General features: G+C 48.3%; 1 protein-coding gene across 3 annotated transcripts; it reads left to right on the top strand.

Annotated features, from left to right (window-relative positions):
- Positions 1-16391: 16391 nt before the first annotated feature.
- Positions 16392-26794, top strand: NQO2 (N-ribosyldihydronicotinamide:quinone dehydrogenase 2). 3 transcript variants are annotated; one of them, XM_068163027.1, is made up of 7 exons: positions 16392-16518; positions 18770-18829; positions 20084-20248; positions 22736-22866; positions 23824-23937; positions 24799-24900; positions 26283-26794. In XM_068163027.1, the coding sequence occupies exons 2-7, from the start codon at positions 18823-18825 to the stop codon at positions 26454-26456; spliced, it is 693 nt and encodes a 230-aa protein (XP_068019128.1). In that variant the 5' UTR covers positions 16392-16518; positions 18770-18822; the 3' UTR covers positions 26457-26794. The 3 variants fall into 3 exon arrangements, with proteins under 3 accessions (XP_068019128.1, XP_068019131.1, XP_068019129.1); XM_068163030.1 differs by lacking the exon at positions 16392-16518 and adding an exon at positions 16683-16771; XM_068163028.1 differs by lacking the exon at positions 16392-16518 and adding an exon at positions 16908-17029.
- Positions 26795-27000: the final 206 nt, after the last annotated feature.

The following is a 27000-nucleotide window of genomic DNA, read 5'->3' as shown; positions in this document are numbered from 1 at the left end:
CAGGCTGAGAGACCTGGGGCTGTTTAGCCTAGAGAAGAGCAGACTGAGAGGGGATCTTCTCAATGCTGATCAATAGCTAAAGGGCAGGGGAAAACAAGATGGGCTCAGTCTCTTTTCAGTGGTGCCCAGTGACAGGACAAGGAGCAGAGGGCACAAACTAGAGCCCAGAAGGTTCCATCTGAACAGGAGGAAAAACTTCTCTTCTAGAGGGTGCTGAAGCACTGGAATAGGCTGCCCAAGCTCAGTTACTTCTGGTGTACACTGAAGATTGTCTACACAGATGCCATATTTTTTTTTTGTCTGAAGCAATTTTGAGGTCATTTACCCCCTCTCTCCTCTTGTCCAGCTCCCTGGGACTGCCCCAGCTGTGGCTGAATGTGGATTTCCCCCTAAATGGGGAAGTTCCCCAGAGCAGATGGGACTCAGAGAAATGAATTCAAGTCTCTAGCTGTACTGAGCACTGAAAAGATTCCCCAAGGGGCTAACAGGAGGACAATTAATGTCTTTCTTTGAACTACCTCCTCCCTGAATCTTGTGCTCACCCTTCAGAAAAAAAAATACCAACAATCTTACAAAACAAAACCCTGCAACAAACAGCAAACAGTGAAAAATATGTACAAGTATCACAATAATCTAGTAGACAATGTCTAGACAAAGTAGAAGTGAGAATAAGGAGTATTATGAATGCAGAGAGAACATTTCTTCTAGACACTGGTTGTGAGGAAACAGAATGGGCTTCTGGGAGCTCATCCTCAATAAAGAGTGAGGAAAATGCAAGGGCCATGTTCTGCTCCATCACACTTGAGAACCACAGGGAAAAGATGAAACTCTCAGGAAAGCTGGATGGGAAACAATTGGCCCAGGTAAATGACTTTCAGATGCAGCCTAGGATGTTTCTGGAGGAGGTAACTTAGAACAAGAGGACATGATAGGCCAGTCCAGCTGGCCTCAGAAGGAGTGCTGCAGTGTCTGCAGATACATCTCTGTTGTTGATGATGCTTTTGTGAAAGTGCTGCCCTATTGCTCAGCCTGATGACAAAACATGAAGCCTGGCCTACTTCCAGGAGAGGCAATAGGACTTTGACCTCAATGGGACCATCAAAATGGAGATCCATACTGTACTAGGAATTGTTCTGCTGCATTTAATTTAACTCCACCAGGACACAGATGAGGGCAGGAGTTAACCTCTTCCCTCAGTGTCGTTTTCCCTTTATTATCTCCTGCTTCAAACTTCCCCTTTCATTCCACTCAGTACTACGTTGTCTTCACAATTCACAAACTTTCTATTCTCTGTATTCTTCTTCTTTCATTTTGGTTCCATGATTCACCCGCATCTTCTCTAGGGTCAAGGGCAGCTTCACATGATGAGCTGTGTGAAATGTAAGGGCATTTACAGGAACCTGGAAGCATTTCTCTAAACACTCCTATCAAGAAAAGAGCTTTGCAAATCAGAATTCAGGGTGGGTTGGGTTGGGTTTTTTTCCCCAGATAGTTTCGTGGAGTGCCTTCAGTGGTTTCCCTCTGCAGAAAGAAAGGAACTAAAAATAATCATTATTATATCATAATGGCATGATCTGAAGTGTTTCAGAACAAGGTTTAATTAGCTCAGAGGCTTTTCACATCCGATAGTGACATCTTTTGTTTCTGCTGAAGTAGTGCAACCACTATTCTGCACATCATTCCTTCGAAGGGTGAACCTTGTAGCTGCTCTTCAGTGGCCACACATCACATGGGATGAATTATTTCACCCACAATACCAGTTCTGCCTTTTCTCTCATGTCAGTGATGGACATTCATACAAATGCTGAAGTTCATATCTGGGCTTTTAACTGAATCAGATCCTGGAGCCTCTCATTTGGCATCCCACTTCCTTCCTTCTCTATGCTGCATCTCAAGATAAAAATCTTCTATAAGATCCTTATGCCACAGACACTAATTCATGCTAAGTTCTTACTTTCTCCTCCTATTTTAAGAAGATATGAGTGAGAAAGAGCCATGGGGGGGGAGTCTGTATTAATAGTTTCCTGTGGGTGTCTGTCAATGCATCCTGTCATAATTAAATCAGGGACTGACTTTTATGAGAAGAAAAGGAATATGGAAATGGAAGAAATTAAAAATGAAGAGGACTGTGAGTCTCATCTCTCCAATATTCTCTTTTGTGCTGTTGTGCAATGAATTTTAATCAGTCTTGTCACCAAAGATGCTGGAGGGAAGAAATGCTGTTCAGAGTAAAACAGACTTATTTTATAGACAAACATATTTTATAGACAAACAAATTGACTTATTTAATAGGCAAACAAACACACACACACAAAACCCAAACAACCCAAACCAAACAACAAAACCAACCCAACATGCAAACAAGAACCCTGAACAAAGAAAAGGAAACCCAAACCAAAACAAAACAAAGAACCCAATCAAAGTACTGGAGATTACAGTACTCACATCAGTGGAGAAACTTGGCTTTCACAGAATATTATGCCCTCTCTCTTTTCAGTTTGATAAGCAGCAAAAGTGAGATAAGCAGCAATAAAAAACTCCACCAACAGAAGGAAATAAGGAAATATTTGGATCCATGGCAAAGGAGTGTGACTCTTGTTGGCAGTAAATAGTGCAGCAAGACCAATGCACAGGTATTTATGGAAACCTTTCCAACTGTAATCTCTTTGTAGTCCCTGTTTTGGAACCTTGCTGTGTTGTGATTCAAATGCATCCCAACCTCCCTAGATTCCAGCTGAACTTCTGCCAAATAGCCATGATTTGTTTTACCTCACTGAGTGACCCAAGTCAAGCTCTTCACCAGAGTGAGCCATCAGAATACACCTTTTGGTTGGTCTCACAACACAGCCTGAGGCTGCTGTCACTACACTGATCTTTAGTATAGAACTTATTTCATGTTGCTGGGCAGCAAGCCCACATGCTAAAGGGCTTCAAAGCAAGAGGAAATGCTGCACATTTTTAATCAAATATGCTTCCATTATCCCAGAATCCCAGCATCATGGGGTTTGGAAGGGACCTCTGGAGATCATCTAGTCCAACCTCCCTGCTGAAGCAGGGTTGCCCAAAGTAGGTTGCCCAGGATCACAGTGTCCAGGCAAGTTTTGGAAGTCTCTTGAGAAGGGGACTCCACAACTTCAGATAGCTTGTGCCCAGTACAGTTATGGGCAAACCCAGCAGCTACTTAGTCCAATATCACCTCACCAAAACTTCCTGACAGATTTGACTCTGTCTCCACCACCCTCCCCTCTAACTCACCCTGTGGACCACTGCTGCTGTTCAAAGGGCAAATTCCCAAGGACCTCCATTTTCCTGCACATGGTTTTCTCCAGAAGGCATCTGTCAGTTGTTAGCAAAAAAAGAGGGCTTTCTTCTCAGACATCAAGCTGGTAAACCATTCTTTTCACCAGCCACCATGTTGGGAAATAATTAACCATGTAACAGTTGATAAGAGTCAGGCAAAAAAAAAGGGACAGGGTTAGACAGAAATATGGACACAAAGCCACCACACAGAGACCTTGAAAATGGAGCAAAGAGAAGAAAGAGCCCCTTGAGTGACCACAGTAGACCTGTCAGCTGGACCATGCAAAGTGTTTGAAGTGTTTGTAAGCCACACCCACAGCATGGAAAAACCTCCACAGTGCTCTGCTTGGTTAAGAGAAGGGATCTCCTTCCAATTCTATCTGCAACTTCTCTCTGCTCTGAAAACTTCTCTGAGTGGGAGTATTGAGATGAAGCAGAAAGCTGGCTTAGCTCCTGAAAGTGCCAGATGGGCAATGGAGAGAAAACCTGCCATAAGCTGCAAGCCCCAGGGAACAACTTTCCAGGAAGGGAAAGTCCCAGAAACTACCAGCAGGGGAAAAAAAAACATGCCTGTGGGGAAGACAAGTCACAGTCTTTTCCAACCAAAACTGGCCTCACTCCAGATATCATTGAATATTCATTTTCCTGTTCCCCTGAAATAGTGAAGGGAATGACCAAATACTAGACACAGGTGAAGGGAATCAAGCAGCTTACCACTCTCCAGAACTTGTGTGGTATCTGCAGGATGTGCCTTTGCTTCATGTCCATGTCAAACATCTCCTAAAGGAATCCAGTGAGCACTCTCAGTTGTACACAAACCATCTAAACTCATTGTTCCAGGGCTTCAGTGATCACTTCAGTGATCACTTCAGACAGGGAAACACTCCAGATAACAACAGCTAGCTAAGGGACACCACACAATTTCTGCACTCCAACCAGCACAAGCAGAGTCCTCTTAGCTCATGGAGGCAAAAGAAATCCTTCCACAGCAGGGCCACATCTATCTTCTTTGCTGCCAAAGTGGTGTCACACTTGGCTTTTGACTGATCCCTGAGAGATTTCTCTTTGCCATGCTGTATTTTGCTGTCCTCCCATTGCCTCCTACGAGAAACCAGGAGGAAAGCACAGAATGGGGTAAAGAAAAAATAAACCAAACCCAAATCTGTGTCACTTGCAAGGTCTACAAAGCTATTTGGTTTATTTTTTTTGTCATAGACCCCATGGCAACCTGCACTTTGTGCTCAGACTGATACCAGAACAGTTTTTCACGAGAGCACAGTCAGATAATTCTATCAGACCCTGTGCTAGCAAAATTATTCAGATACCAGAAAACATCAAATTTTATTCACAATCTTTCACTTGCTCTTCAAAAGGAGAGGCTGTGTGGGTGGCAGAGGGCTTGCCCTGCACCAGAGCCCAAGTGGTAACATTTAGGAGTTTTCTGTCCTTGATACTGTCAACCTGACTTGTGAAGTTTCAGAGAAGGCATGCAGTGCTTTGATCAGCCTCCTTACCTATTGCCTCTCACTTGCAGAGGATGTGGCTGCTGTGGGCTACCAGAAAATATTGATAGAAGGCGTTCCTCTTGCTTGAGAGCACATTTCAGAGTGAAACTAGCCGTTCATGAGTAATTCCATACTGTAGCCTTGCACCTTGTTCCTGCTGGATGGGAGATGTCAAGCAAGCCAGACACTTGGTGCCTGCACAGCAGCAGGTCCCCAAGTTGATCTTCCCTAAGAGACAATGAGCTGAAATCACTGTGCTGCTGCCTAGTAAAAGACAGGAACACATCAGGGATCTTCTGACTGATGGCAAATATTGGCTGTGAATATGGTCAGCATGGTGGTCAAATTCAAAGCATCAGCTATGGATTCCCAGTAGCGTGGATTATGAGTGGGTCAAACACTAATTAAAATCAGCTTGAAATAAACCTGAAATTGCCTTTCAGTTCCATTCATAACTTCCTTCTCCAGCTGACTGCACACCATTGTTGACCGCAGTAAACATAATTCACCACCCTCCTGTGTGTTTCACAAACATTGGGATCCCTGATGATGAACAGGGACCTGGGGGTGCTGATTGACAGCCACCTGAATATGAGCCAGCAGTGTGCCCAGGTGGCCAGGAGGGCCAATGGCATCCTGGCCTGCATTAGGAATAGTGTGGCCAGCAGGAGCAGGGAAGTCATTGTGCCCCTGTACTCTGCTTTGGTTAGGCCACACCTTGAGTCCTGTGTCCAGTTCTGGGCTCCTCAGTTTAAGAAGGACATCGAAACACTTGAACGTGTCCAGAGAAGGGCAACAAGGCTGGGGAGAGGCCTTGAGCACAGCCCTGTGAGGAGAGGCTGAGGGAGCTGGGATTGTTTAGCCTGGAGAAGAGGAGGCTCAGGGGTGACCTCATTGCCTTCTACAACTACCTGAAAGATGGTTGTGGCCAGGAGGGGGTTGGTCTCTTCTCCCAGGCAGCCAGCACCAGAACAAGGGGACACAGTCTCAAGCTGTGCCAGGGGAGGTTTAGACTCGAGGTGAGGAGGAAGTTCTTCACTGGGTGAGTCATTCGTCATTGAAATGGGTTGCCCAGGGAGGTGGTGGAGTCACCGTCCCTGGAGGTGTTCAAGAGGAGATTGGATGTGGCACTTGGTGCCATGGTCTAGTCATGGGGTCTGTGTTGATAGGTTGGACTCGATGACCCTCGAGGTCCTTTCCAACCTAAGTGATACTGTGATACTGTGATACTGTGACAGAACTACACAAATGTAAAACAATTCCTTTCATATTGGCCAGGTGCCCCCTAAATTTACACAACTAACTGACCTGGAAAACTGGGTTATTGAGTGTCCCAGGTGCTATCCATTAAATTAACTTTTCTAATAATGGGAATCACAGAATTCCAGCATGCTTGGAGTTGGAAGGGACCTCTGGAGATCAGCTCATCCAACCCCCTGCTAAAGCTGTGTAACTAACAGAAGGTGACTTTCTAGGTTTCCTAGAAATGCAATGTCCAGGCAGGTTTGGAATCTCTCCAGGAGAGACTCCACAACCTCTCTGGGCAGCCTGCTCCAGGGCTCCATCACTCTCACATGAGTTTTTTCCTGATGTTTAGATGGAATTTCCTGGGTTCCAGTTTGTGCCCATTGCCCCTTGCCCTGTTGCTGGGCACCACGGGAAAGAGTCTGGCCCCATTATCCTGCCCCCTACCCTTCAGATATTGATCAGCATTGAGAATATCCTTTTTCAGGCTGCTTGTCTCCAGCCTAAACAACCCCAGGTCTCTCAGCCTTTCCTCATTCATGCTAAGCTGTTCCAAAGCAGTAGGATAACCAGAAGGTGGTAGATTTGGTGGAGACAGCATGATGCAGACATTGTAATTTCTGAGGTTAAATTATGGCTCTTGATATTTTAACCACAGAAAGACAAAACAAGTCTGGTCAATGGGCTGGCTGCTAGAAGAGGTGACACAGAACCCCAGTAGTGGGACCATGCTGGGGCCACCCATAGGGAACAGAAGAAAAGCTAAATGAGAACTGTACAGCTTCACTCCATTTCTGAAGAATTAAAGGAAAAGGTGGTATGCATAAGGTCCAGAAGGACACCCCAATGGCCACATTTTGTTCTTATCCAAGCCCTAGGAAGCAAGGCTGACTGTGATGAAGGGATGGGTACACTCAGAGAGGCAGCAATCAACAACAGCGGATGCTTCCACCCTTCTTCTGTTGCTCCTGAATTGTGCAGCTGAAGTGTGTTCTAAGCTCCATTATATCTCACCTCCCAATTCCTCCATCTTTATCTACTTCTATCCAGCCTGGACATCTTTAGGCTAGATGTGAATAATGTGCTGTTTTGGGAAGTCAGCCCCAGTGAATGTGGTGGCAGTACCCACATGTGAAATGTTCTGAGCCACTAAGAAAGGAAGAGATTTCTGAACATGCATGGAAATGAAACCATGTCCAGTCACAGAACAGGGATATGAGGAAATGAAGGTTCAAACAGCTCTTGGAGAAAGGGGGGCTCCCAGGCTCACTGGCACTTTCATTACTCATAACATGGTTTCATTATGTATGTGGTCCCTTTGCTTTCTCTCACAACGTCCCTTGTGCAATAAATGTGCTGAGGTACCACACTACCATTGCACGGGGAGCAGCCTCCCCATTGCTGTCAGGCTCCTCAGAAGCTGCCCTTTTCTAAACCCTTTATGCAGCTTCTACTATGTCTGTTGCACTAAACAAGTTTTAAGTCTCTTCCAACTCCTTCAGCACAACCCTCACCAAGGCAAATATAAAGTTAAACCCTGAAGTATGCATCAGGACTGAGATACTACTACAGCAGCCCAACAGAGGAAGGAAGCAAGCACAGGACTTTTCAACCCCTACTTTTTCACCAGGTCTTCCTGGGAAGGCTTTTCCAGGCCAGCACTGGAAACTGATCAGCTACAGTGTTGGGCTGCAGTCTGATGCAATCAATTTACTGCAGAGGACTTTCAGACTCATGGGGTTCAGCATTAAGTTGGGTGCTTTAACAAGCTTCTTGCTGTAGACGTTTTTTTCCTGGTATTTACATGGAGAAGGCAGATGGAAAAAGTTGTAACAACCCCATGTACACTCCAGGCTTGCAGAAGACAGGCTGCAAAGCCGCTCAGCAGAAAAGGACCTGGGGCATTGGTCAACAGCAGCTGAACATGAGCCAGTGTGTGCTCAGGTGACCATGAAGGCCACTGGCATCTTGACCTGTATCAGGAACAGTGTGACCAGCAGGACTAGGGCAGTGATGGTACCCCTGCACTCAGCACTGGTGAGGCCTCTTAATGCAAGAAAGACATTGAGGTGCTGGAGCAGGGCCAAAGAATGGCAATGGAGCTGGTGAAGCTTCTAGAGCACAAATCTTGTGAGGATAAGCTGCGGGAATTTGGGTTATTTGGCCTGGAGAAGAGGAGGCTGAGGGGAGACTTTCTCTCTGCAACTACCTGAAAGGAGATTGGAACAAGATGGGGGTCAGCCTCTTGACCCAAGTAGTAACTGACCCTGCTAAAAAGTCTGTTCCCATCTTTCTCATAGTTCCTCTTTAAGTACTGAAAAGCCTCAGTAAGGTCTCCTGGGAGCCCTCTGTGTTATCAGCTTTGCTGTAGAGCATCTGCTATAGATGTTGCTCTTCAGGCTGAGCCCCCAAACCACAGCAATTAATCCCAGAACAAATTATTTGGGCTTGCAAGGTGGTGTGACACAGGATGCTAAATGACAATGGGCCACAGAAAAGGTCAAAAACCCCAATGTGGGGAAGCAGTGCACACGCTGAGTGCTGCAAGAGCTGCATGGTTAACTGAGTTTGGGGGATTTCTCAGCTCTGCTCATTGCTCTGGAGGTTTGCAGTGCTGTAGGTAGCAAAGAACAAAGTGGGGAGGGGAAGGGGCCAGGCAGCACAGATGTGGGGTGAGGAAGTCATTCTGCAATGTAGCAGTGTGGTGATTTGACTAGAGTGATTTGAGTCGACTTTATAGCAACAAGCTTAATATTTCTCAAACCAGAACTCTCAAACACTAAACACTAAGCACATGCAAATTATTGAATTAACAGCTTCATAGCATCATAGAGTGGCTTTGGTTGGAAGAGATCTTATCAATTCTAATTGCTGACCCAGCACTGCCAGCGGACCAGTTAAGCATGTCCTTGCATCTATATGGCTTTTAAACTGCTCCAGGGACGGGGACTCTGCCGTATGGAGACAACCCTTTAGGGGAATAAATTGTTCCTAATGTCAAACCTAAGCCTCCCCTGGTGCAAAGGTGATCCTAGAATCACAGACAGGTTTGGACTGGAAGAGACCTTTAAAGGTCATTTAGACCAAACCCCCTGTAGTGAGCAGAGACTTTCCTAACTAGATCAGGTTGCTCAGAGCCCTACCCAGCCTGGCCCTGAAACGGCAACTCTCCCAGTGTGGACCCTGGTGGCTAGCACTATCAGTGCAGAGAGAAGCCTGAATCTCTAGCTCCAAGAAGCATCCCTGCTTTTCATGCCACACAATCATTACCTAAAATATTCCTGGGCAAATATTAAGCCAGAAAGTTTGCACCAGATGTGTTTAAAGCATCACGGACCAGGAGAACAGCTTAAGGGGCTGACATTTCAGACATGAGCAAATGGGGGTGGTTCCACATTTTGCTGTCTCCCTTAGTCTCTAAGCATCAGTTTGTCTCTCCATCAACAATACCTTACTAGTAGTAGTAGTAGTAGTAGTAGTCACTTGTTTCAAGCACTATGGCAACAATACCTCTTCCGTGAGCAAATTGTGAAATGTAGAGGTGAAAGTCCAGACATCTAGCTTCTCAGAGATAGAGATAGAGATAGAGATAGAGATAGAGATAGAGATAGAGAGATAAAAAGAGATAGAGATAGAGATAGAGAGATAAAATAGACCAGGAAAGGATGCTGGAGGTAACAAAAGAGCCTCTCAGAAGAGCCACACAGAAATGAAGCAGGGAAAAGCAACACGTATGCGATGAACGTCTGCATCTGGCAAACACCAGAAGGATTTTGACCGATTCCCTATTTGTTTAGCAGCTTCAGCGGCACGGGTAAAAACCACTCTAGTGTGGAGGAGGATCTACTCAGCGTGTACCAAGGAGTTAAAGGAGCATCATAGCGCTGTTCTCAGCTCTCCAGCACCCTCCGCTGGCCTGCGGCCAGGCAAGCACCCTCCTCCTTTTACTGCTAAATCAATCCGTGTCGGGACACTAAATCAAACGTTGCTTTGCTCCTGTTGAAGCCTTAGAGAGCCTTTTTGTGCCAGAAATTCAGAAGAGCCTTACACCTCACCCCCACACCTCTGCCTTGAACTGTGTCCTGTGCACAATAAGGTGACCCTCCTACAGCAAGGTGTCCTTCTACAATGGGGTGACCTGCCGTGGACAATGTCTACCTGGACCTTAGTAAAGCCTTTGACACTGTCTCCCACAGAATTCTCCTTCAGAAACTCAAGGGAAATGGCTTGGATAAGTGCACCCTACACTGGATGAAAAACTGGATGGATGGCCAGGCCCAAAGAGTGGTGGTGAATGGACTTAAGTCTGGATGGAGCCCACTTACTAGTGACATCCCCCAGGGTTCAGTACTGGGTCCTGTCCTCTTTAATACCTTTGTCAATGATCTGGATGAAGGGATTGAGGGTACCCTCAGGAAATTTGCACATTACACCAAGATGGGTGGCCATGTCGATCTGCTAAAGGGTCAGGAGGCTTTGCATCAGGTTAGACCAATGGGCCAAGACTAACTGTATGAAATGTAACAAGGCCAAATGCCAGGTCCTCCACCTGGGTCACAAGAACCACATGGTAAGCTACAGACTTGGGGATGAGTGGTTGGAAAACTGCAACTCAGAGAGGGACCTGGGGGTATTGGTTGACAGTTGATTAAATATGAGTCAGCAGTGTGCCCAGGTGGCCAAGAAAGCCAACAGCATCCTGGCTTGCATTAGAAACACTGTGGCCAGCAGGAACAGGGAGGTGATCATCCCCCACTGGTGAGGGCACACCTTGAGTGTTACATTCAGATCTGGGCCCCTCACTACAAGAGGGACACTGAGGTTCTGGAGCATGTCCAGAGAAGGGCAACAAAGCTCATGAAGGGCCCGGAGCACATAGCCTACAAGGAGCATCTGAGGCAACTGAAGTTGTTCAGTCTGGAGAAGAGGAGGCTGAAGGGAGACATCATCACTCTCTACAACAACCTGAAGGGAGGTTGAAGTGAGGAGGGGGGCAGCCTCTTCTCCTTGTTGTGAAGTGACAAGACTAGAAAAAATGGTTATAACCTCAGCAGGGGAGGTTTAGGCTGGATGTTAGGAAATATTTCTTCACTGAAAGGGTTGTCAAACTTTGGAGTGGTCTGCCCAGGGCAGTGGTGGAGTCAACAAGTCCAACAAGTCAACAAGTGGTGCATTCAACAAGTCCAAGTGCCGAGTGCTGCACTTTGGCTACAGCAATCCCATGCAGAGCTACAGGCTGGGGTCGGAGTGGCTGAGAGCTCCCAAACAGAGAGGGACCTGGGGGTGCTGATCGACAGCCACCTGAATATGAGCCAACAGTGTGCTTAAGTGGCCAGGAGGGCCAATGGCATCCTGGCCTGCATTAGGAATAGTGTGGCCAGCAGGAGCAGGGAAGTCATTGTGCCCCTGTACTCTGCTTTGGTTAGGCTGCACCTTGAGTACTGTGTCCAGTTCTGGGCCCCTCAGTTTAAGAAGGACATCGAAACACTTGAACGTGTCCAGAGAAGGGCAACAAGGCTGGGGAGAGGCCTTGAGCACAGCCCTGTGAGGAGAGGCTGAGGGAGCTGGGATTGTTTAGCCTGGAGAAGAGGAGGCTCAGGGGTGACCTCATTGCCCTCTACAACTACCTGAGGGGTGGTTGTAGCCGGGAAGGGGTTGGTCTCTTCTCCCAGGCAACCAGCACCAGAACAAGGGGACACAGTCTCAAGCTGCGCCAGGGGAGGTTTAGACTCGAGGTGAGGAGGAAGTTCTTCACCGAGCGAGTCCTTCATCATTGGAATGTGCTGCCCAGGGAGGTGGTGGAGTCACCGTCCCTGGAGGTGTTCAAGAGGAGATTGGACGTAGCACTTGGTGCCATGGTCTAGTCATGGGGTCTGTGTTGATAGGTTGGACTCAATGATCCTCGAGGCCCTTTCCAACCTAAGTTATACTGTGATACTGTGTGATACTGTCACCACCCCTGTATGATTTCAAGTAGTGCTTAGGGTCATGGTTTAGTGATGACTCTGCAGTGCTGGGTCAAAGGTTGATCTGGATGATCTTTGAGGTCTCTTCTAATCAGCTATTTTTCTGTGATTATTCTTTGGAATACCCTCTGAATAGCTGGGTTAGGCTTGAAGCTGATCATCGCTGGCTTGCTTACTTTGCCCAGCACCAGGTTATCCAATGTGATCCTGAGTAGGAGGCTGTGTGTTAAACCAGTTTTACTCTGATATATTTTTTACTTTGATGGTTGGCATTCAGATCACAGGATGACATGTGATTTAGAGATCCTCTAAATACTCATCAATAGCTAAATGGTGAGGGGCAAGAGGATGGGGCCAGACTTTTTTCAGTGGTGCCCAGTGGCAGAACAAGGGGCAATGGGCATAGAGTGGAACCCAGGAAGTTTCACCTGAAGATGAGGAAATACTTTGCCGTGAGGGTGCCAGAGCCCTGGAGCAGGCTGTCTAGAGACGTTGTGGAGTCTCCTCTGGAGATATTTCAAATTACATTTGTTAATCCATTTACAACGGTATAAATTGCTTCTCATAGCTAACTGCCGGGCTGGCTGTTTTATTTAATAACTTTAATGCTGAGGTTCCCTGAGGCAAGGAGACAGTTATCCCACCAACTGCAGAAGGCTTTACTGAAGTGTCCCCTGGCTGTTGTCCAGGAACCGTTAAGGAGCTCAGCAAACAGGTTCACTGGCATTCCTGTCTCTGACAAATATAGCTGTTATATGTTTTAGAATAAACTTAGAATAAACCAAACCAGGTTGGAGGAGACCTTCAAGATCATCGTGTCCAACCCATCAACCAATCCAACCCACCCAAACAGCTAACCCATGGCACCAAGCACCCCATCAAGTCTCCTCCTGAACACCTCCAATGACGGCGACTCCACCACCTCCTTGGGCAGCCCATTCCAATGGGCAATCACTCTCTCTGTACAGAACTTCTTCCTAACATTCAACCTAAACCTCCCCTGGTGCAGCCTGAGACTGTGTCCTCTTGTTCTGGCGCTGGCTGCCTGGAAGAAGAGACCATCATCCGCCTGTCTACAACCTCCCTTTAGGTAGTTGTAGAGAGTGATAAGGTCACCCCTGAGTCTCCTCTTCTCCAGGCTGAGCAATCCCAGCTCCCTCAGTCTTTCCTCACAGGGCTTGTGTTCCAAGCCCCTCACCAACTTTGTTGCTCTTCTCGGGACTCATTCCAGCAAGTCAACATCCTTCCTAAACTGAGGGGCCCAGAAATGGACACAGTACTCAAGGTGTGACCTAACCAGTGCAGTGTACAGGGGCAGAATGACCTCCCTGCTCCTGCTGGCCACACTGTTCTTGATGCAGGCCAGGATGCCATTGTCCCTCTTGGCTGCCTGGGCACACTGCAGGCTCATGTTCAGCCTACCATCAACCAGCACCCCCAGGTCCCTCTCTGCCTGGCTGCTCTCCAGCCACTCTGACCCCAGCCTGTAGCACTGCATGGGGTTGTTGTGGCCAATGTGCAGAACCTGGCACTTGGATGTGTTCAATCTCATGCCCTTGGACTCTGCCCATCTGTCCAGCCTGTCGAGGTCTCTCTGCAGAGCCTCTCTGCCCTCCAGCAGATCAACTCCTGCCCCCAGCTTGGTGTCGTCAGCAAATTTACTGATGATGGACTCAATGCCCTCATCCAGATCATCAATAAAGATGTTAAAGAGCACAGGGCCCAGCATTGATCCCTGGGGCACACCACTAGTGACTGGCTGCCAGCTGGATGTGGCACCATTCACCACCACTCTCTGGGCTCGGCCCTCCAGCCAGTTCCTAACCCATCGCAGTGTGCTCCCCTCCAAGCCATGGGCTGACAGCTTGGCCAGGAGTTTGCTATGGGGGACGGTGTCAAAGGCCTTGCTGAGGTCCAGGTAAACTACATCCACAGGCCTCCCCACATCCACCAGGCAGTCACCTGATCATAGAAGGAGATCAGGTTGGTCAGGCAGGATCTGCTCTTCCTAAATCCATGCTGGCTAGGCCTGATCCCTTGGCCATCCTCTAAGTGCTGTGTTATTGAACTCAGGATGACCTGTTCCATGATCTTGCCTGGCACTGAGGTCAGGCTGACAGGCCTGTAATTCCCTGGCTCATCCAACCGGCCCTTCTTGTGGATGGGCACCACGTTGGCCAGTTTCCAGTCCTCTGGGACCTCGCCAGTGAGCCAGGACTGCTGGAAAATGATGGATAGTGGCTTGGCCAGCTCATCTGTCAGCTCTCTCAGCACCCTAGGATGAATCCCATCTGGTCCCATGGACTTGTGGGGATCCAAGCTGCTAAGGAGAGTTCCAACCACCTCCTCATGGAACATAGGGAAACTGTGCAGCTCCCTGGCTCCTTCTGCCAGCTCTGCAGGCCAGCTGTCAGGAAGACGTTCTGCCCTTCTAGTAAAAATTGAGGCAAAGAAGGTGTTAAGTATCTCTGCCTTTTCCTCATCCTTTGTTACAATGTTCCCCTCCGTATCCACCAAGGAGTGGAGGTTGTCCTTCCCCTTCCTCTTACTATTAATGTATTTATAGAAGGACTTTTTGTTGTCCTTCACAGTAGAGGCCAGTTTAAGCTCCAAGTGTGCTTTTGCCTCCCTAATTTTCTTCCTACAAGACCTAGCAACATCCTTAAACATTCTGTGGGTTGCCTCCCCTCGCTTCCAAAGGTGATACACCCTCTTTTTTTCCCTCAGTTCCATTAAAAGTTCATGAACCATCCAGGCTGGCCGTCTGCCCCGGCGGCTCATCTTCCAGCACATTGGCACAGCCTGTCCCTGAGCCTTCAACAGTTCTTCCTTGAAGTAGGACCAGCTCTCCTGGACCCCTTTGTTTTTAAGGGCTTTATCCCAAGGAACCCTCTGAATTAGTTCCTTGAGTAACCCGAAGTCTGCCCTCCGGAAGTCCAGCGTGGAGGTCTTCTTGCCGCCCCTCTTGGCTTGACCAAAAACCGAGAATTCAATTATCTCATGGTCACTGGAACCCAAACACCCTCCAACCACCACATCACCCACCAGCCCTTCCCTGTTGGTGAAGAGGAGGTCAAGCATAGCCTTGCCCCTGGTAGGCTCTCGCAGCACCTGGGATAAGAAGCTGTCCTCCATGCATTCTAATAACCTTCTAGACTGTCTCCTCTCTGCCGTGTTGAGATCCCAGCAGATGTCAGGCAGGTTGAAGTCACCCATGAGAACAAGGTCAGGAGATCTTGAGACAGCCCTAAGCTGCCTATAGAATGACTCATCAACATCCTCCTCCTGGTTGGGTGGTCTATAACAGACTCCAACCAGGGTGTCTGCCCTGCTGGTCTTCCCTCTAATTCTTATCCACAAACATTCAACCCAATCGTCCCTAATCTCCATCTCAATGGCATCTAGTGCCTTCCTGATTTACAGGGCCACCCCTCCACCCCTTCTTCCTTTCCTGTCCCTCCTGAAGAGCCTGTAGCCATCAATTGCAGCGCTCCAGTCATGTGAGTCGTCCCACCACATCTCTGTGATGGCAACTACATCATAACTTTCCTGCTGCATCAAGGCCTCCAGCTCCTCTTGTTTGTTGCCCATGCTTCGTGCATTAGTGTACATGCACTTCAGCTGGGCTGCTGGTTTCACCTCCAACTCTAGCTTGTCGCCCCCAGACTCTTGTCTGAGGGGACTAGTTTCAGCCCCTTCCCCCTTCAAAACTAGTTTAAAGCCCTGTCGATGAGACCCGCCAATTCCCTTCCCAGGATCTTTTTACCTTTGAGGGACAGGCTGTTCTCATATACAGTGACCTTTCCCCTTCTCTGGGACAGATGTACTCTATCTGTTGCCAGCTGGCCTGGTGCCCAGTGGCAGAATAAGGGGCAATGGGCATAGAGTGGAACCCAGGAAGTTTCACCTGAAGATGAAGAAATACTTTGCTGTGAGGGTGCCAGAGCCCTGGAGCAGGCTGTCTAGAGACGTTGTGGAGTCTCCTCTGGAGATATTTCAAATCCACCTGCACACCGTGATCCTGAGCAACCTTCTCTAGGTGACCCTGCTTTAGCAACCTAAAAGGGTTGTCAAGCCCTGAAGCAGGCTGCCCAGGGCAGTGGTGGAGTCCCCATTCTTGGAGGGATTGAACAGTCATGGAGATGTGGTGCTGAAGGTTAGCGGTGACTTGGCAGTGTGGGATCAGTTGTTGGCCTTGATGATCCTGAAGAACATTTCCACCCTAAACGGTTCTATGATTCAGTAACCTTGAGGCAATAAAATTTATTACTTACCTAGATATGGATTTTCCTTATCTCATGCATGAGCCGCCTCGGTTCCGCCCTGCTGGCATTCAGGGACGAGCTGCACCCTTTAAAAGGAATCAGCACCACCGCAGTGACACAGCGTGTGTAGTATTAGCTGCCACCGCTAGTAACGGCAGGCGGCGTCTCTACCCCAGCCGCCGCCGAGCCCGCCCCTACGCCCGCTCGGACCCGCCGCCGGGGCACGCTGGGACGCAGGTAAACACGGCCCGGGGCCGAGACCCGGGGCCGAGGGGGTTCGGTGCAGTGTGGTGCGTCCTGCACGCCAGCCGGCGGGGCTGGTGTGTGGCGCCCAGGCCCAGGCTTGCGCCGGAGCCTCCCAGCCCATGGCTGGTTGAAGCCCCGAGGGAGGCGGCGTAGAGGGCCTGCCCGGCCTCGGCGGGGATACGGCTCCCGCCGGTCACCACGGGGCAGCTGCGCCCGCGTCCGGCCCGGCCCGGCCTGGCCTGCGGTAGGTCCGGCGGCTGCAGCGCGTGGCTTAGCGTGTCTGTGTGCATGCAGCACACGGGGCGAGACAGGCACAGAGACAGTACAGATCTCCCCAGAGCCTTCTCTTCTCCAGGCTGAACAACCCCCGCGCTCTCAGCCTGTTTCCATAGGAGAGGTGTCCAGTCCTCTGATCGTCTTTGTGGTCCCCTCTGGACCCGCTCCATCACGTGTTCATGTGTTTCTTCTGTTGGAGGCCCTAGAGCTGGACACAGTATTCCAGGTGAGGTCTCACCATAGCAGAGCAGAGTGGCAGAATTACCTCCCTTGACCTGCTGGCTATGCTTCTTTTGAGGCAGCCCAGGGCATGATGTGGCTTCTGGGCTGTAAGCACTCATCGCTGGCTCATGGCCAGCTTCTTCTCCACCAGTAGCCCCCAAGTCATTTTCTGCAGAGCTGCTCTCTGCCATATCTTCCCCAAACCTCTACTGATAATGAGGATTGTCCTGACCCAGGTGCAGGACATTGCACTTTCACTTGTTGAACTTTGTGAGGTTCACCTGGGCTCACTTCTCCAGCTTGTCCAGGTCCCTCTGGATGACATACTGTCGCTCTGGCCTATCAACCACACCACTCAGCCTGGTGTCATCTGCAAACTTGCTTAGGGTGCACTTGATTCCACGGTTTATATCATCGATGAAGATAATAAACAGAGGGACCTCGACCTACTGGACAGATGGGCAGAATCCAATGGGATGGCATTCAACAAGTCCAAGTGCCAGGGGCTGCACTTTAGCTATGGCAACCCCATGCAGAGCTACAGGCTGGGGTCAGAGTGGCTGGGGAGCTCCGAAACAGAGAGGGACCTGGGGGTGCTGATCGACAGCCACCTGAATATGAGCCAGCAGTGTGCCCAGGTGGCCAGGAGGGCCAATGGCATCCTGGCCTGCATTAGGAATAGTGTGGCCAGCAGGAACAGGGAAGTCATTGTGCCCCTGTACTCTGCTTTGGTTAGGCCACACCTTGAGTACTGTGTCCAGTTCTGGGCCCCTCAGTTTAAGAAGGACATCGAAACACTTGAACGTGTCCAGAGAAGGGCAAGAAGGCTGGGGAGAGGCCTTGAGCACAGCCCTATGAGGAGAGGCTGAGGGAGCTGGGATTGTTTAGCCTGGAGAAGAGGAGGCTCAGGGGTGACCTCATTGCCCTCTACAACTACCTGAAAGGTGGTTGTAGCCGTGAAGGGGTTGGTCTCTTCTGCTAGGCAGCCAGCACCAGAACAAGGGGACACAGTCTCAAGCTGCGCCAGGGGAGGTTTAGACTCGAGGTGAGGAAAAAGTTCTTCACCGAGTGAGTCGTTCGTCATTGGAATGAGCTGCCCAGGGAGGTGGTGGAGTCGCCATCCCTGGAGGTGCTCAAGAGGGGATTGGACGTGGCACTTGGTGCCATGGTCTAGTCATGGGGTCTGTGTTGATAGGTTGGACTCGATGATCCTCAAGGTCTCTTCCAACCTTAGTTATACTGTGATACTGTAACAGTATGGACTCCTGAGGGACACCGCTTGTCAGCCATCTCCATACATAGGCACACACATATATAGATACAGGCACTCACACACATAGAGGCACTCACATGCAGAGACAGACACACACATATAGAAACAAGCAGGCACTCAAGCACACATGTATATGTGCACACACATATGTATACACACATGTATACACTCACATGTATATGTATACATGGACAGATACAGATACAGGCACTCACACACATAGAGGCATTCACATGCAGAGAGAGAGATGCACACATACAGACACAGACATACAGAGACAGGCACTCGAGCACACACACACACATAGATACACCCATAGACACACAGACACACACACAGGCAGCAGTGTCAGGATGTTCTCCCCTCACAGCCCCTCCCAGCCCCACAGAAGAGTGCATTTCCTACTGAAGCAGTGATTCCTCCATGTACCTTTTCCTGAGATTTCTCACCACAGCACATCTGTCATTTCAGTTCATAGGCCCTGTCTGAGTCTCAAGACAGAAGCTGCTCAGTGCTTCCAGAAAATGGCAGGTAAGGACAAACACTCCTAAAATGCTGTTTGCCTCAGGCCTGGCTGTGGTGGTCCATGGGGCATCGGTGATGTTCAGCTGGGATATTGAGGCACCACTTTTTAACATGATTGACATTAGAGAATCACAGATTGGAAGGGACATTTAAAGGTCATCTAGTCCAACCCTCTTGCAGTAAGCAGGGGCATCCCCACCTAGATAAGGTTTCTCAGAGCCCCATTGAGCCTGACCTGGACTGATTCCAGAGACAGGGCATATACCACCTCTCTGGGCAACCTGGGCCATTGTCTTACCACTCTCATTGTAAACAATTTTTTCCTTGGATCACCTATTTCCCCACGTTCAGTGATGAATGATATTTTTAGAGAATTATTACAACTGAATGACCTCTGTACAGTGACATTTTGAACAAGCAAGCTCTCATACACCTTGTTACATCAGCTTAAGAAGCTCCACCCCAAAACAGCTGTCTTACTGCTCAGCATACTTTAAATCCACTCTGTCAGCAGCTGGCAATACACTATAGACAGCTCACTCTCAAAGGAAAAAAATCACAGTATTGAAGTCACTGTGAGGATGCTAAAGTGGGACGGTGGCATCCTAAAAATCTACTCCAAAATTGTCATTTGCACAGCACTGAACAGAAAAATGAGGGCATCCCACTTTGCTGTAGGAAGATGCTCTCAGCTTTCAGGACTTGTTGCCCCAAGTCTCAGGGAATCTGGCACTGCTTTGACTGCGGCCTGCCCCTCACTTGTCCTGCAGCCTGTGACCCAGCCTAGGGAGCTAAGCTAACAGGAAGCTTTTTTTTGCTGTTGGGCGAGGTTTATTGTTTGCTGTTGGGCAAGGTTTATTGTTTGCTGTTGGGCGAGGTTTATTGTTTGCTGTTGGGCGAGGTGTATTGTTTGCTGTGGGGCGAGGTTTATGGAGGGGGAATCAGATGAACACAAACGCTGGCTCAAGAGAAAGGACTAGGTACTGCTGATGCAGGCCAGCATGACCTGCTGTGGAAACATGGCCACTGTCCACCGAGTCCCACCTTGGAAAGCCCACCAAATTGCTGGGTGGGGAGCATTTACCAATGAGTTCCTCTTTGCTGCTGAGCAAGTGTCAGATGCTGCCACTGTCATTCTGTTCCCTCTGGTTTTGTGCTGCTTGGAAAACACACTACAGAACAATGAAGGACAGGCTCCACAAGCTCTTTTGTATTTGCCTCATATACTCAAAGGTATCTTCTGTTTTTCTCTGCCTTCAGGGAAAAAAGTCCTGATAGTCTATGCACATCAGGAGCCCAAGTCCTTCAATGGATCTCTGAAGGATGTTGCTGTGGAGGAGCTGAGGAAGCAGGGCTGCAGTGTCACGGTGTCCGATTTGTATGCAATGCAGTTTGAGCCAAGAGCCACCAGAAATGACATTGTTGGTGAGAGGAGCTAAAATAGGCATTTTTCAACAATAATGACAAGACAAAAGTTTCACCTTCTCTATCCTGCTGCATTAACAGCCCAGAACTGTGCTGTTAGGTGTGTGTGTCCCCCTAAAAAAATGGCTGCTGCTATTTTGTACAAATAGCCCTCAGCTAACAAGACAGCTTTTAAGTCCCTCCAGGGATGGTGACTCCATTGCCCGGGGCAAACTGTTCCAGGCAATCCTTTTGGGGAAGAAATTGTTTCTAGTATCCAACCTAAACCTGGTGCAACTTGAGGCTGTTTCCTCTTGTGCTATCATTTGTAACTTAAGAAGAGGCTGCCCCCACCTGGCTCCAGGCTCCTTTCAGGAAGTTGTAGAGAGCAAGAAGGTCTCATCTCAGCCTCCTTTTCTCCAGTTCCCTCAGTTGCTTCTCACAAGACCTGTTCTTCAGACCCTTCATCAGCTTAGTTGCCCTTCTCTGGACATTCTTCAGCATACGTTCACAATCAGTCTCTGAAGTCCATTTCTCATGGATGAGAGATGCCATCTGGTAGCACTCTGTGACTTGCTAGAGTTTAGTTCATGAGGCTACTGTCTCTCTCTTCTGATGGAGATTGAGGGTCTATGAGTTGAATCAGCAGTCAATGTAACTGTCCAATTCAGACACACATGAGCCGGCTCACCCAACTGCAGAGCCAGGCAGTATTGTTCCCTAGCCCCTGCTGAGTTTCCCAGGTAAGGAGGCTGAAAAGCAGCTGCATGTTACTTTCCCTAATCCCTATTGTGAAGGCAGAGCAGTTAGCAACATTTTCTTAAATCCTCTTAAATGATACACCAGCATCACCAGTCTACAGCCAAGTTTAGGTTGTCTTACTGCACTTCGTTTCACCACATAAAGGTGAAAGATGTAGTGCTCTGAGACATGACAGTCCCCTCCAGCTTGAAATCATAGTATCATTCAGGGTTGGAAGGGACCACAAGGATCATCTAGTTCCAAACCCCCTGCCATGGGCAGGGACACCCCACACTAGATCAGGCAGGCCAGAGCCTCATCCAGCCTGCTCTTAAACACCTCCAGGGATGGGGCCTCAACCACCTCCCTGGACAACCCATTCCAGGGTTTCACCACTCTCATGGTGAAGAACCTCCTCCTCACATCTAGCCTGAATCTCCCCACCTCCAGCTTCATTCCATTCCCCCTAGTCCTATCACTGCCTGAGATCCTGAGAAGTCCTTCCCCAGCCTTCCTGTAGGCCCCCTTCAGATACTGGAAGGCCACAATTAGGTCACCTCGGAGCCTTCTCTTCTGCAGACTGAACAGCCCCAACTCCTTCAGTCTGTCCTCATAGGAGAGGTGCTCCAGCCCTCTGATCATCCTTGTGGCCCTTCTCTGGACACCTTCCAGCACCTCCCCATCCCTCTTGTAATAGGGGCTCCAGAACTGGACACAGTACTCCAGGTGGGGTCTCACCAGGGCTGAGTAGAGGGGGAGGATCACCTCTCTCGACCTGCTAGCCACACTTCTCCTGATGCAGCCCAGGATCTGATTGGCTTTGCGGGCTGCAAGTGCACACTGAGAGCTCATGTTGAGCTTTTTGTCCACCAGCACCCCCAAGTCTCTCTCCTCAGGGCTGCTTTCCAGCCAGTCACTGCCCAGCCTGGATTTGTGCCTGGGATTGCCTCGACCCAGATGCAGGACCCTGCACTTGCTCTTATTGAACCTCATGAGGTTGGCTTGTGCCCACCTCTCCAGCCTGTCAAGGTCCCTCTGGATGGCCTCCCTTCCCTCCAGCGTGTCTGCTGCACCACACAGCTTGGTGTCATCAGCAAACTTGCTGAGGGTGCACTCAATGCCACTGTCCATGGCACCCACAAAGATGTTGAACAAGACAGGTCCCAGGACTGATCCCTGAGGGACTCCGTTTGTCCCTGGCCTCCACTGAGACATGGAGCCATTGACAGCCACTCTTTGGGTGCGGCCATCAAGCCAGTTCCTTATCCATCTAGTGGTCCACCCATCAAACCCATGTGTCACCAGTTTGGAGACCAGGATGTGGTGCGGGACAGCGTCGAAGGCTTTGCTCAGGTCCAGGTAAATGACATCAGTTGCTCTCCCCTCATCTATTAATTTTGTCACCTGCTCACAGAAGGCCACCAGGTTGGTCAGGCAGGATTTGCCCTTGGCAAAGCCATGCTGACTGTTCCCAATCACCTCTTCACTATTCTTCTGAGCCAGCAGTGACTCCAGGAGGATCTGCTCCATGATCTTTCCAGGCACAGAGGTGAGACTGACTGGCCTGGAGTTCCCTGGTTCCTCCTTCTTACCCTCAAGTCACCGTCATCTGTGATGCTGTAAAACATCCACAAACCAAGAAAAAGAGAACTGGGGAAAAAACGGATAGCAGCAACTCAAAACTGTAGATTGCAGTGTGGATTTAATTTGTATTTAACTGCAGTGCTGGAAACAGGGCAAGGAATGACTGTTTGCTTCTACATCCAGGTCATGTGCACAACCCAGAGCAGTTTAATTATATTGTGGAGACACGGGAAGCTTACAAGAGAGGAGGTCTGTCCAGCGACGTGGTAGAAGAGCAGAAGAAGGTGCAGGAAGCAGACTTACTGATTTTTCAGGTCATTATTTCATTATTTTCAATTGCATTTTTAAAAAGCTTCAGTTGTGGGGTGGAAGAATAGGAAAGCAGTAGTGGGATTATAGATTTCATGAGGAACATTCAGTCTTGCTGGGGTAAAAAGAGACAGTGCCTTTGTCGTTGACATGAAACAGTCTGCAGCAGTTTCAAGGCATCAGGTTCTTCTGATACGCCAGGGATGGTAGAAAATGCCATGTGTGAACGTTGCCTATGCTGGCACAGTATGAGTGTTTCACACAACTACACTGGCCTTTTTAGAGTAGGAAAGCACCTGAAATCAGAACCTTAAACACCTGTGTAAAGTTCACAGTGCTTAAAGATGAATATTCAGAAGTAACCTGATTGCGTAAGGTTTGCGACAGCCGATCCTGCAGTATCTGAATCCGAAATGATTGCATTGAGCAACTTGGAGCACAAACAAGAGTCCAAAACAAGACTGTAATTCTGTCAGAACTGTGCCCTGTTACCAGGCAGCCCAGTGCTATCTCTTTCTCTTTCAGTTCCCATATATGCCTGATGGCCTTAGACATAGCCTAGATATATTTCATGGTGATTCCAGACGAAATGTAGGACATGGCCATGTCTCAGGTCAGCATTTTACTGTAAGACTTCATAATTTTAAAAGTGCTGCTCCTGAGGTAAGTATAGAAGATCAAGTCCTGAAGGAAGTGGTTGCTTTCTGCTTCCTGTCTGCACAGTGCTCAGACAAGTTGAGTATGTTCTGGTGGTAAAGGGGAGGAGAAGAGAAACAGAAGGAGAGGGGAACGGGGCAAGCACTTCCGTTATTTTTGCCAGGCACAGTTACTGCTTCTCCTGACAGAGAACTAGGAGAAGGCACATGCAAGATCTGAGCAAATTAAAACAGGATTTGGCACACAAACCAAGCCTAAGGATGGCCAGGACTCTGTGCTAACAAAAACAATTTACTTTTTCCTAGTTTCCCTTGTATTGGTTCAGCATGCCAGCAATCATGAAAGGCTGGATGGACAGAGTCTTGGTCCAAGGATTTGCTTATGGGTTTCCAGAATTTTATGATTCTGGCTTGCTCAAGGTATGTTTTCATAGAATCATGGACTGGTTTCAGTTGGAAGGGACCTTCAAGATCATTTAGTTCCACCCCACCCTGCCGTGGGCAGGGACGCCTCCCACTGGACCAGGTTGCTCAAGACCCCACCCAACTTGGCTCTGAACACTTTCAGAGCGACCTGTTCTGGTGTCTCCCCGCCCTCATGGGGAAGAATTTCTTCCTAATCAAAATCAAGCTTCTTCCATCTTGAAGCCATTTTCCCTTGTTCTATCTCTGCATGCCTTTGTAAAAAGTCTCCTCCTATTGTTGAGATTGCTCTGTTAAGGTCAAGTTTTGTGCACTGCTCTTGAGGGTGTTTTGTTCCTTCTGTTCCATTATACTTGTTCAGAGCTCTGCCTTCATGCCCTCCTGAAACAATGCTTTGGTAACATGTTGAGTGACTTCCTGGCACATTAAAACCATCTGAAAGATAGTAACAATCAATATTAGTTTCACATTTATGTTTGCTGCATATTAATCTCTGTAATTTCTCAATTTCTGCATTCCAAGGAGGATTGTAATAAAAATATTCTCAGTAACAGAGTGCTTTCCAGCTTCTGCTTTCCAAGAATTGCACCAGGGAGCAAAATGTTCAAAGCTGTCAGACCTCTAATTCCTTTTCTTGCTAACCTGTCTCTGCCCACAGGCCTGACACACAGTCCAGTCTCTAGATGCATGTTGTTGAGCTTTGCCTCAGATCTACCACTGCACATAAGGTCTGGGAAGGAAGTGGACTTCTTGTCCCCCAGAAATTCCTGCTGTCCAGGTTTCCCAGAGCACCTCCTGAACTCTTCAGCAATTCTGCTTTAAATGTGCCTAACTCTGACCATGGTTTCTTAATTCCAGAACAAATTAGCCCTGTTTTCTTTCACCACTGGATCACCCAGAGAGACGTATACAAAAGGAAACACCAATGGTGATATTCGCTACCTCCTGTGGCCCCTGCAGGTATAGTGTATGAATATTTGGGTGGTGTTTGTCTTGAAAAAAAATAATTGGAATAATAAAAATTAACAGGTGTATTATTGTTTGCTATGACACATGATAACAAATGGTCAGTTCCAAGCATCTGCATGTTATAAATTAGGTTCTGAAATCTTGAGACAACTTTAAAAGTCCACGTAGTTTTGAAGTTGTTTTGTGCTGCTTTCTCTTGATTTGAATCTGGAGTGAATTTGCAGGTGACACCGATCTGGGTAGCTGTGTCAATCTGCTAGAGAGCAGGGTACCTTTACAGCTGGATCTGGACAGGTTAGACCAATGGGCCAAAGCTAATTGTATGAGGTTCAACAAGGCCAAGTGCCACGTCCTGCACTTCAGTCGCAACAACCCTATTGTATGCTACAGATAGAGGGATGCATGATTGGAAAGTTGCAATTTGGACAGGGACCTGGGAGTAATGGTTGATAGTCGACTGAACATGAGTCAGCAGTGTGCCAAGAAAGCCAGTGGCATCCTGGCTTGTATTAGAAACACTATGGCCAGCAGGAACAGGGAGGTGATCTTCCCCCTGTACTCAGCACTGGTGAGGCCACACCTTGAGTGTTGTGTTAAGTTCTGGGCTCCTCGCTACAAGAAGGACATTGAAGTGTTGGAGCATGTCCACAGAAGGACAACGAGGCTCATGAGGGACATGGAGCACAGGGCCTACAAAGAGGGTCTGAGGGAGCTGGGGGTGTTCAGTCTGGAGGAGGCTGAGGGGAGACCTCATTGAGGGAGGTTGGAGCAGAGGAGGGGGCCAGCCTCTTCTCCTTGATGACAAGCAACATGACTAGAGGAAATGGTTATAACTGCAGCATGGGAGGTTTAGGCTGGATGTTAGGAAATGAAACTGAAAGGTTTACCAAACACTGGAATGGTGTGCCTGGGACAATAGTGGAGACACCATCCCTGGAGGAGTTCAAGTGGCACTTAGTGCTTAAGGACATGGTTTAGTGCTGACTCTGCAGTGCTGGGTCAAAGATTGGACTGGATGATATTCAAGGTCTCTTCCACTCAGGTATATTCTGTGAGAAGCTTTACACTGTCAGCCCAGTTTCTCTGTCAGGTTTAATAGCCCTTAAAAATATATTCCACAGAGTAGAACAAATAAAGTTGGTCTTATTTTTCAGTGTATTGTATGTCACTCTGCTTAGTGCTTAGCCTTCAGCAGTGCCTGCTAGGATAGGTGATGAACTTCTGCAATTTATTTCCCTTCTCCTGATTTAGAGGGTTTAGGAAACCTGCTTTGTATTGGGTCAGAGAAACACTTTCAGATTTGAGTCTTCCATGTGCTTGAACTGAAAGACCAACTATTTACTGAGGCATTTCTCTGTTTGCTTTGAATCCAGCACGGAACCATGCACTTCTGTGGTGTCAAAGTCCTCGCACCTCACATGTGCTTTGCTCCGGAATCTGTCTCCGAGGGGCAGAGGAAGGAGATGCTGACTGCCTGGGCCCAACGTCTGAAGACTCTGTGGAAGGAAGAGCCCATAAACTGCTCTTCTGAGTGGTATTTCAAGTGACCTTCAGGTACAATACTACAGAGAGCAGACTTTTTTCTCTTCCAGTATTTTTGGTGCTTTATCTGCATATCTGAATGCTAATTTCCTAATACAAACGTGTGACGAGTATCTGGAGTACCACAGCCAGCAGCCTAGCTGACGATTTAGCACTTATCTTCATTGATTCTTGAGAGATTCTCCTCAGTGATGGGTGCAAAACCCTTTGGAAGAATTATCCTTGCCCATAGACACAACAACATCCTGCCTAGAAGTGACTGATCACACAAGTGATATTTGTTGATTAAACCACTGCTGCTAATGGAACAGTAAATAAATTGCCATGTTTAACACTCGTTGCACCAGCTGTCACTTGGTTTTTTTTTCCAAAGAATATGCTGCTCATACTCAACCTTGTTATAGTAAATCCTCTTCTTTAAGTACAAGCACTTGTGCCTTTGAGCTGTGAAGCCAGATGATGAGTAACACAACAGGCTTATGGTTGCATGATGACTTAGACAGCTGGAACGCCCCATGGACAGCCTTGGGCTCTTCCATGTGTTTACAA

This window comes from Melanerpes formicivorus, unplaced genomic scaffold, assembly GCF_026170545.1.
Source record: "Melanerpes formicivorus ecotype bairdi unplaced genomic scaffold, bMelFor1.0.p_v2 SCAF_69, whole genome shotgun sequence".
Taxonomy (NCBI): domain Eukaryota; kingdom Metazoa; phylum Chordata; class Aves; order Piciformes; family Picidae; genus Melanerpes; species Melanerpes formicivorus.
This window is presented reverse-complemented; position numbering and strand designations above follow the sequence as displayed.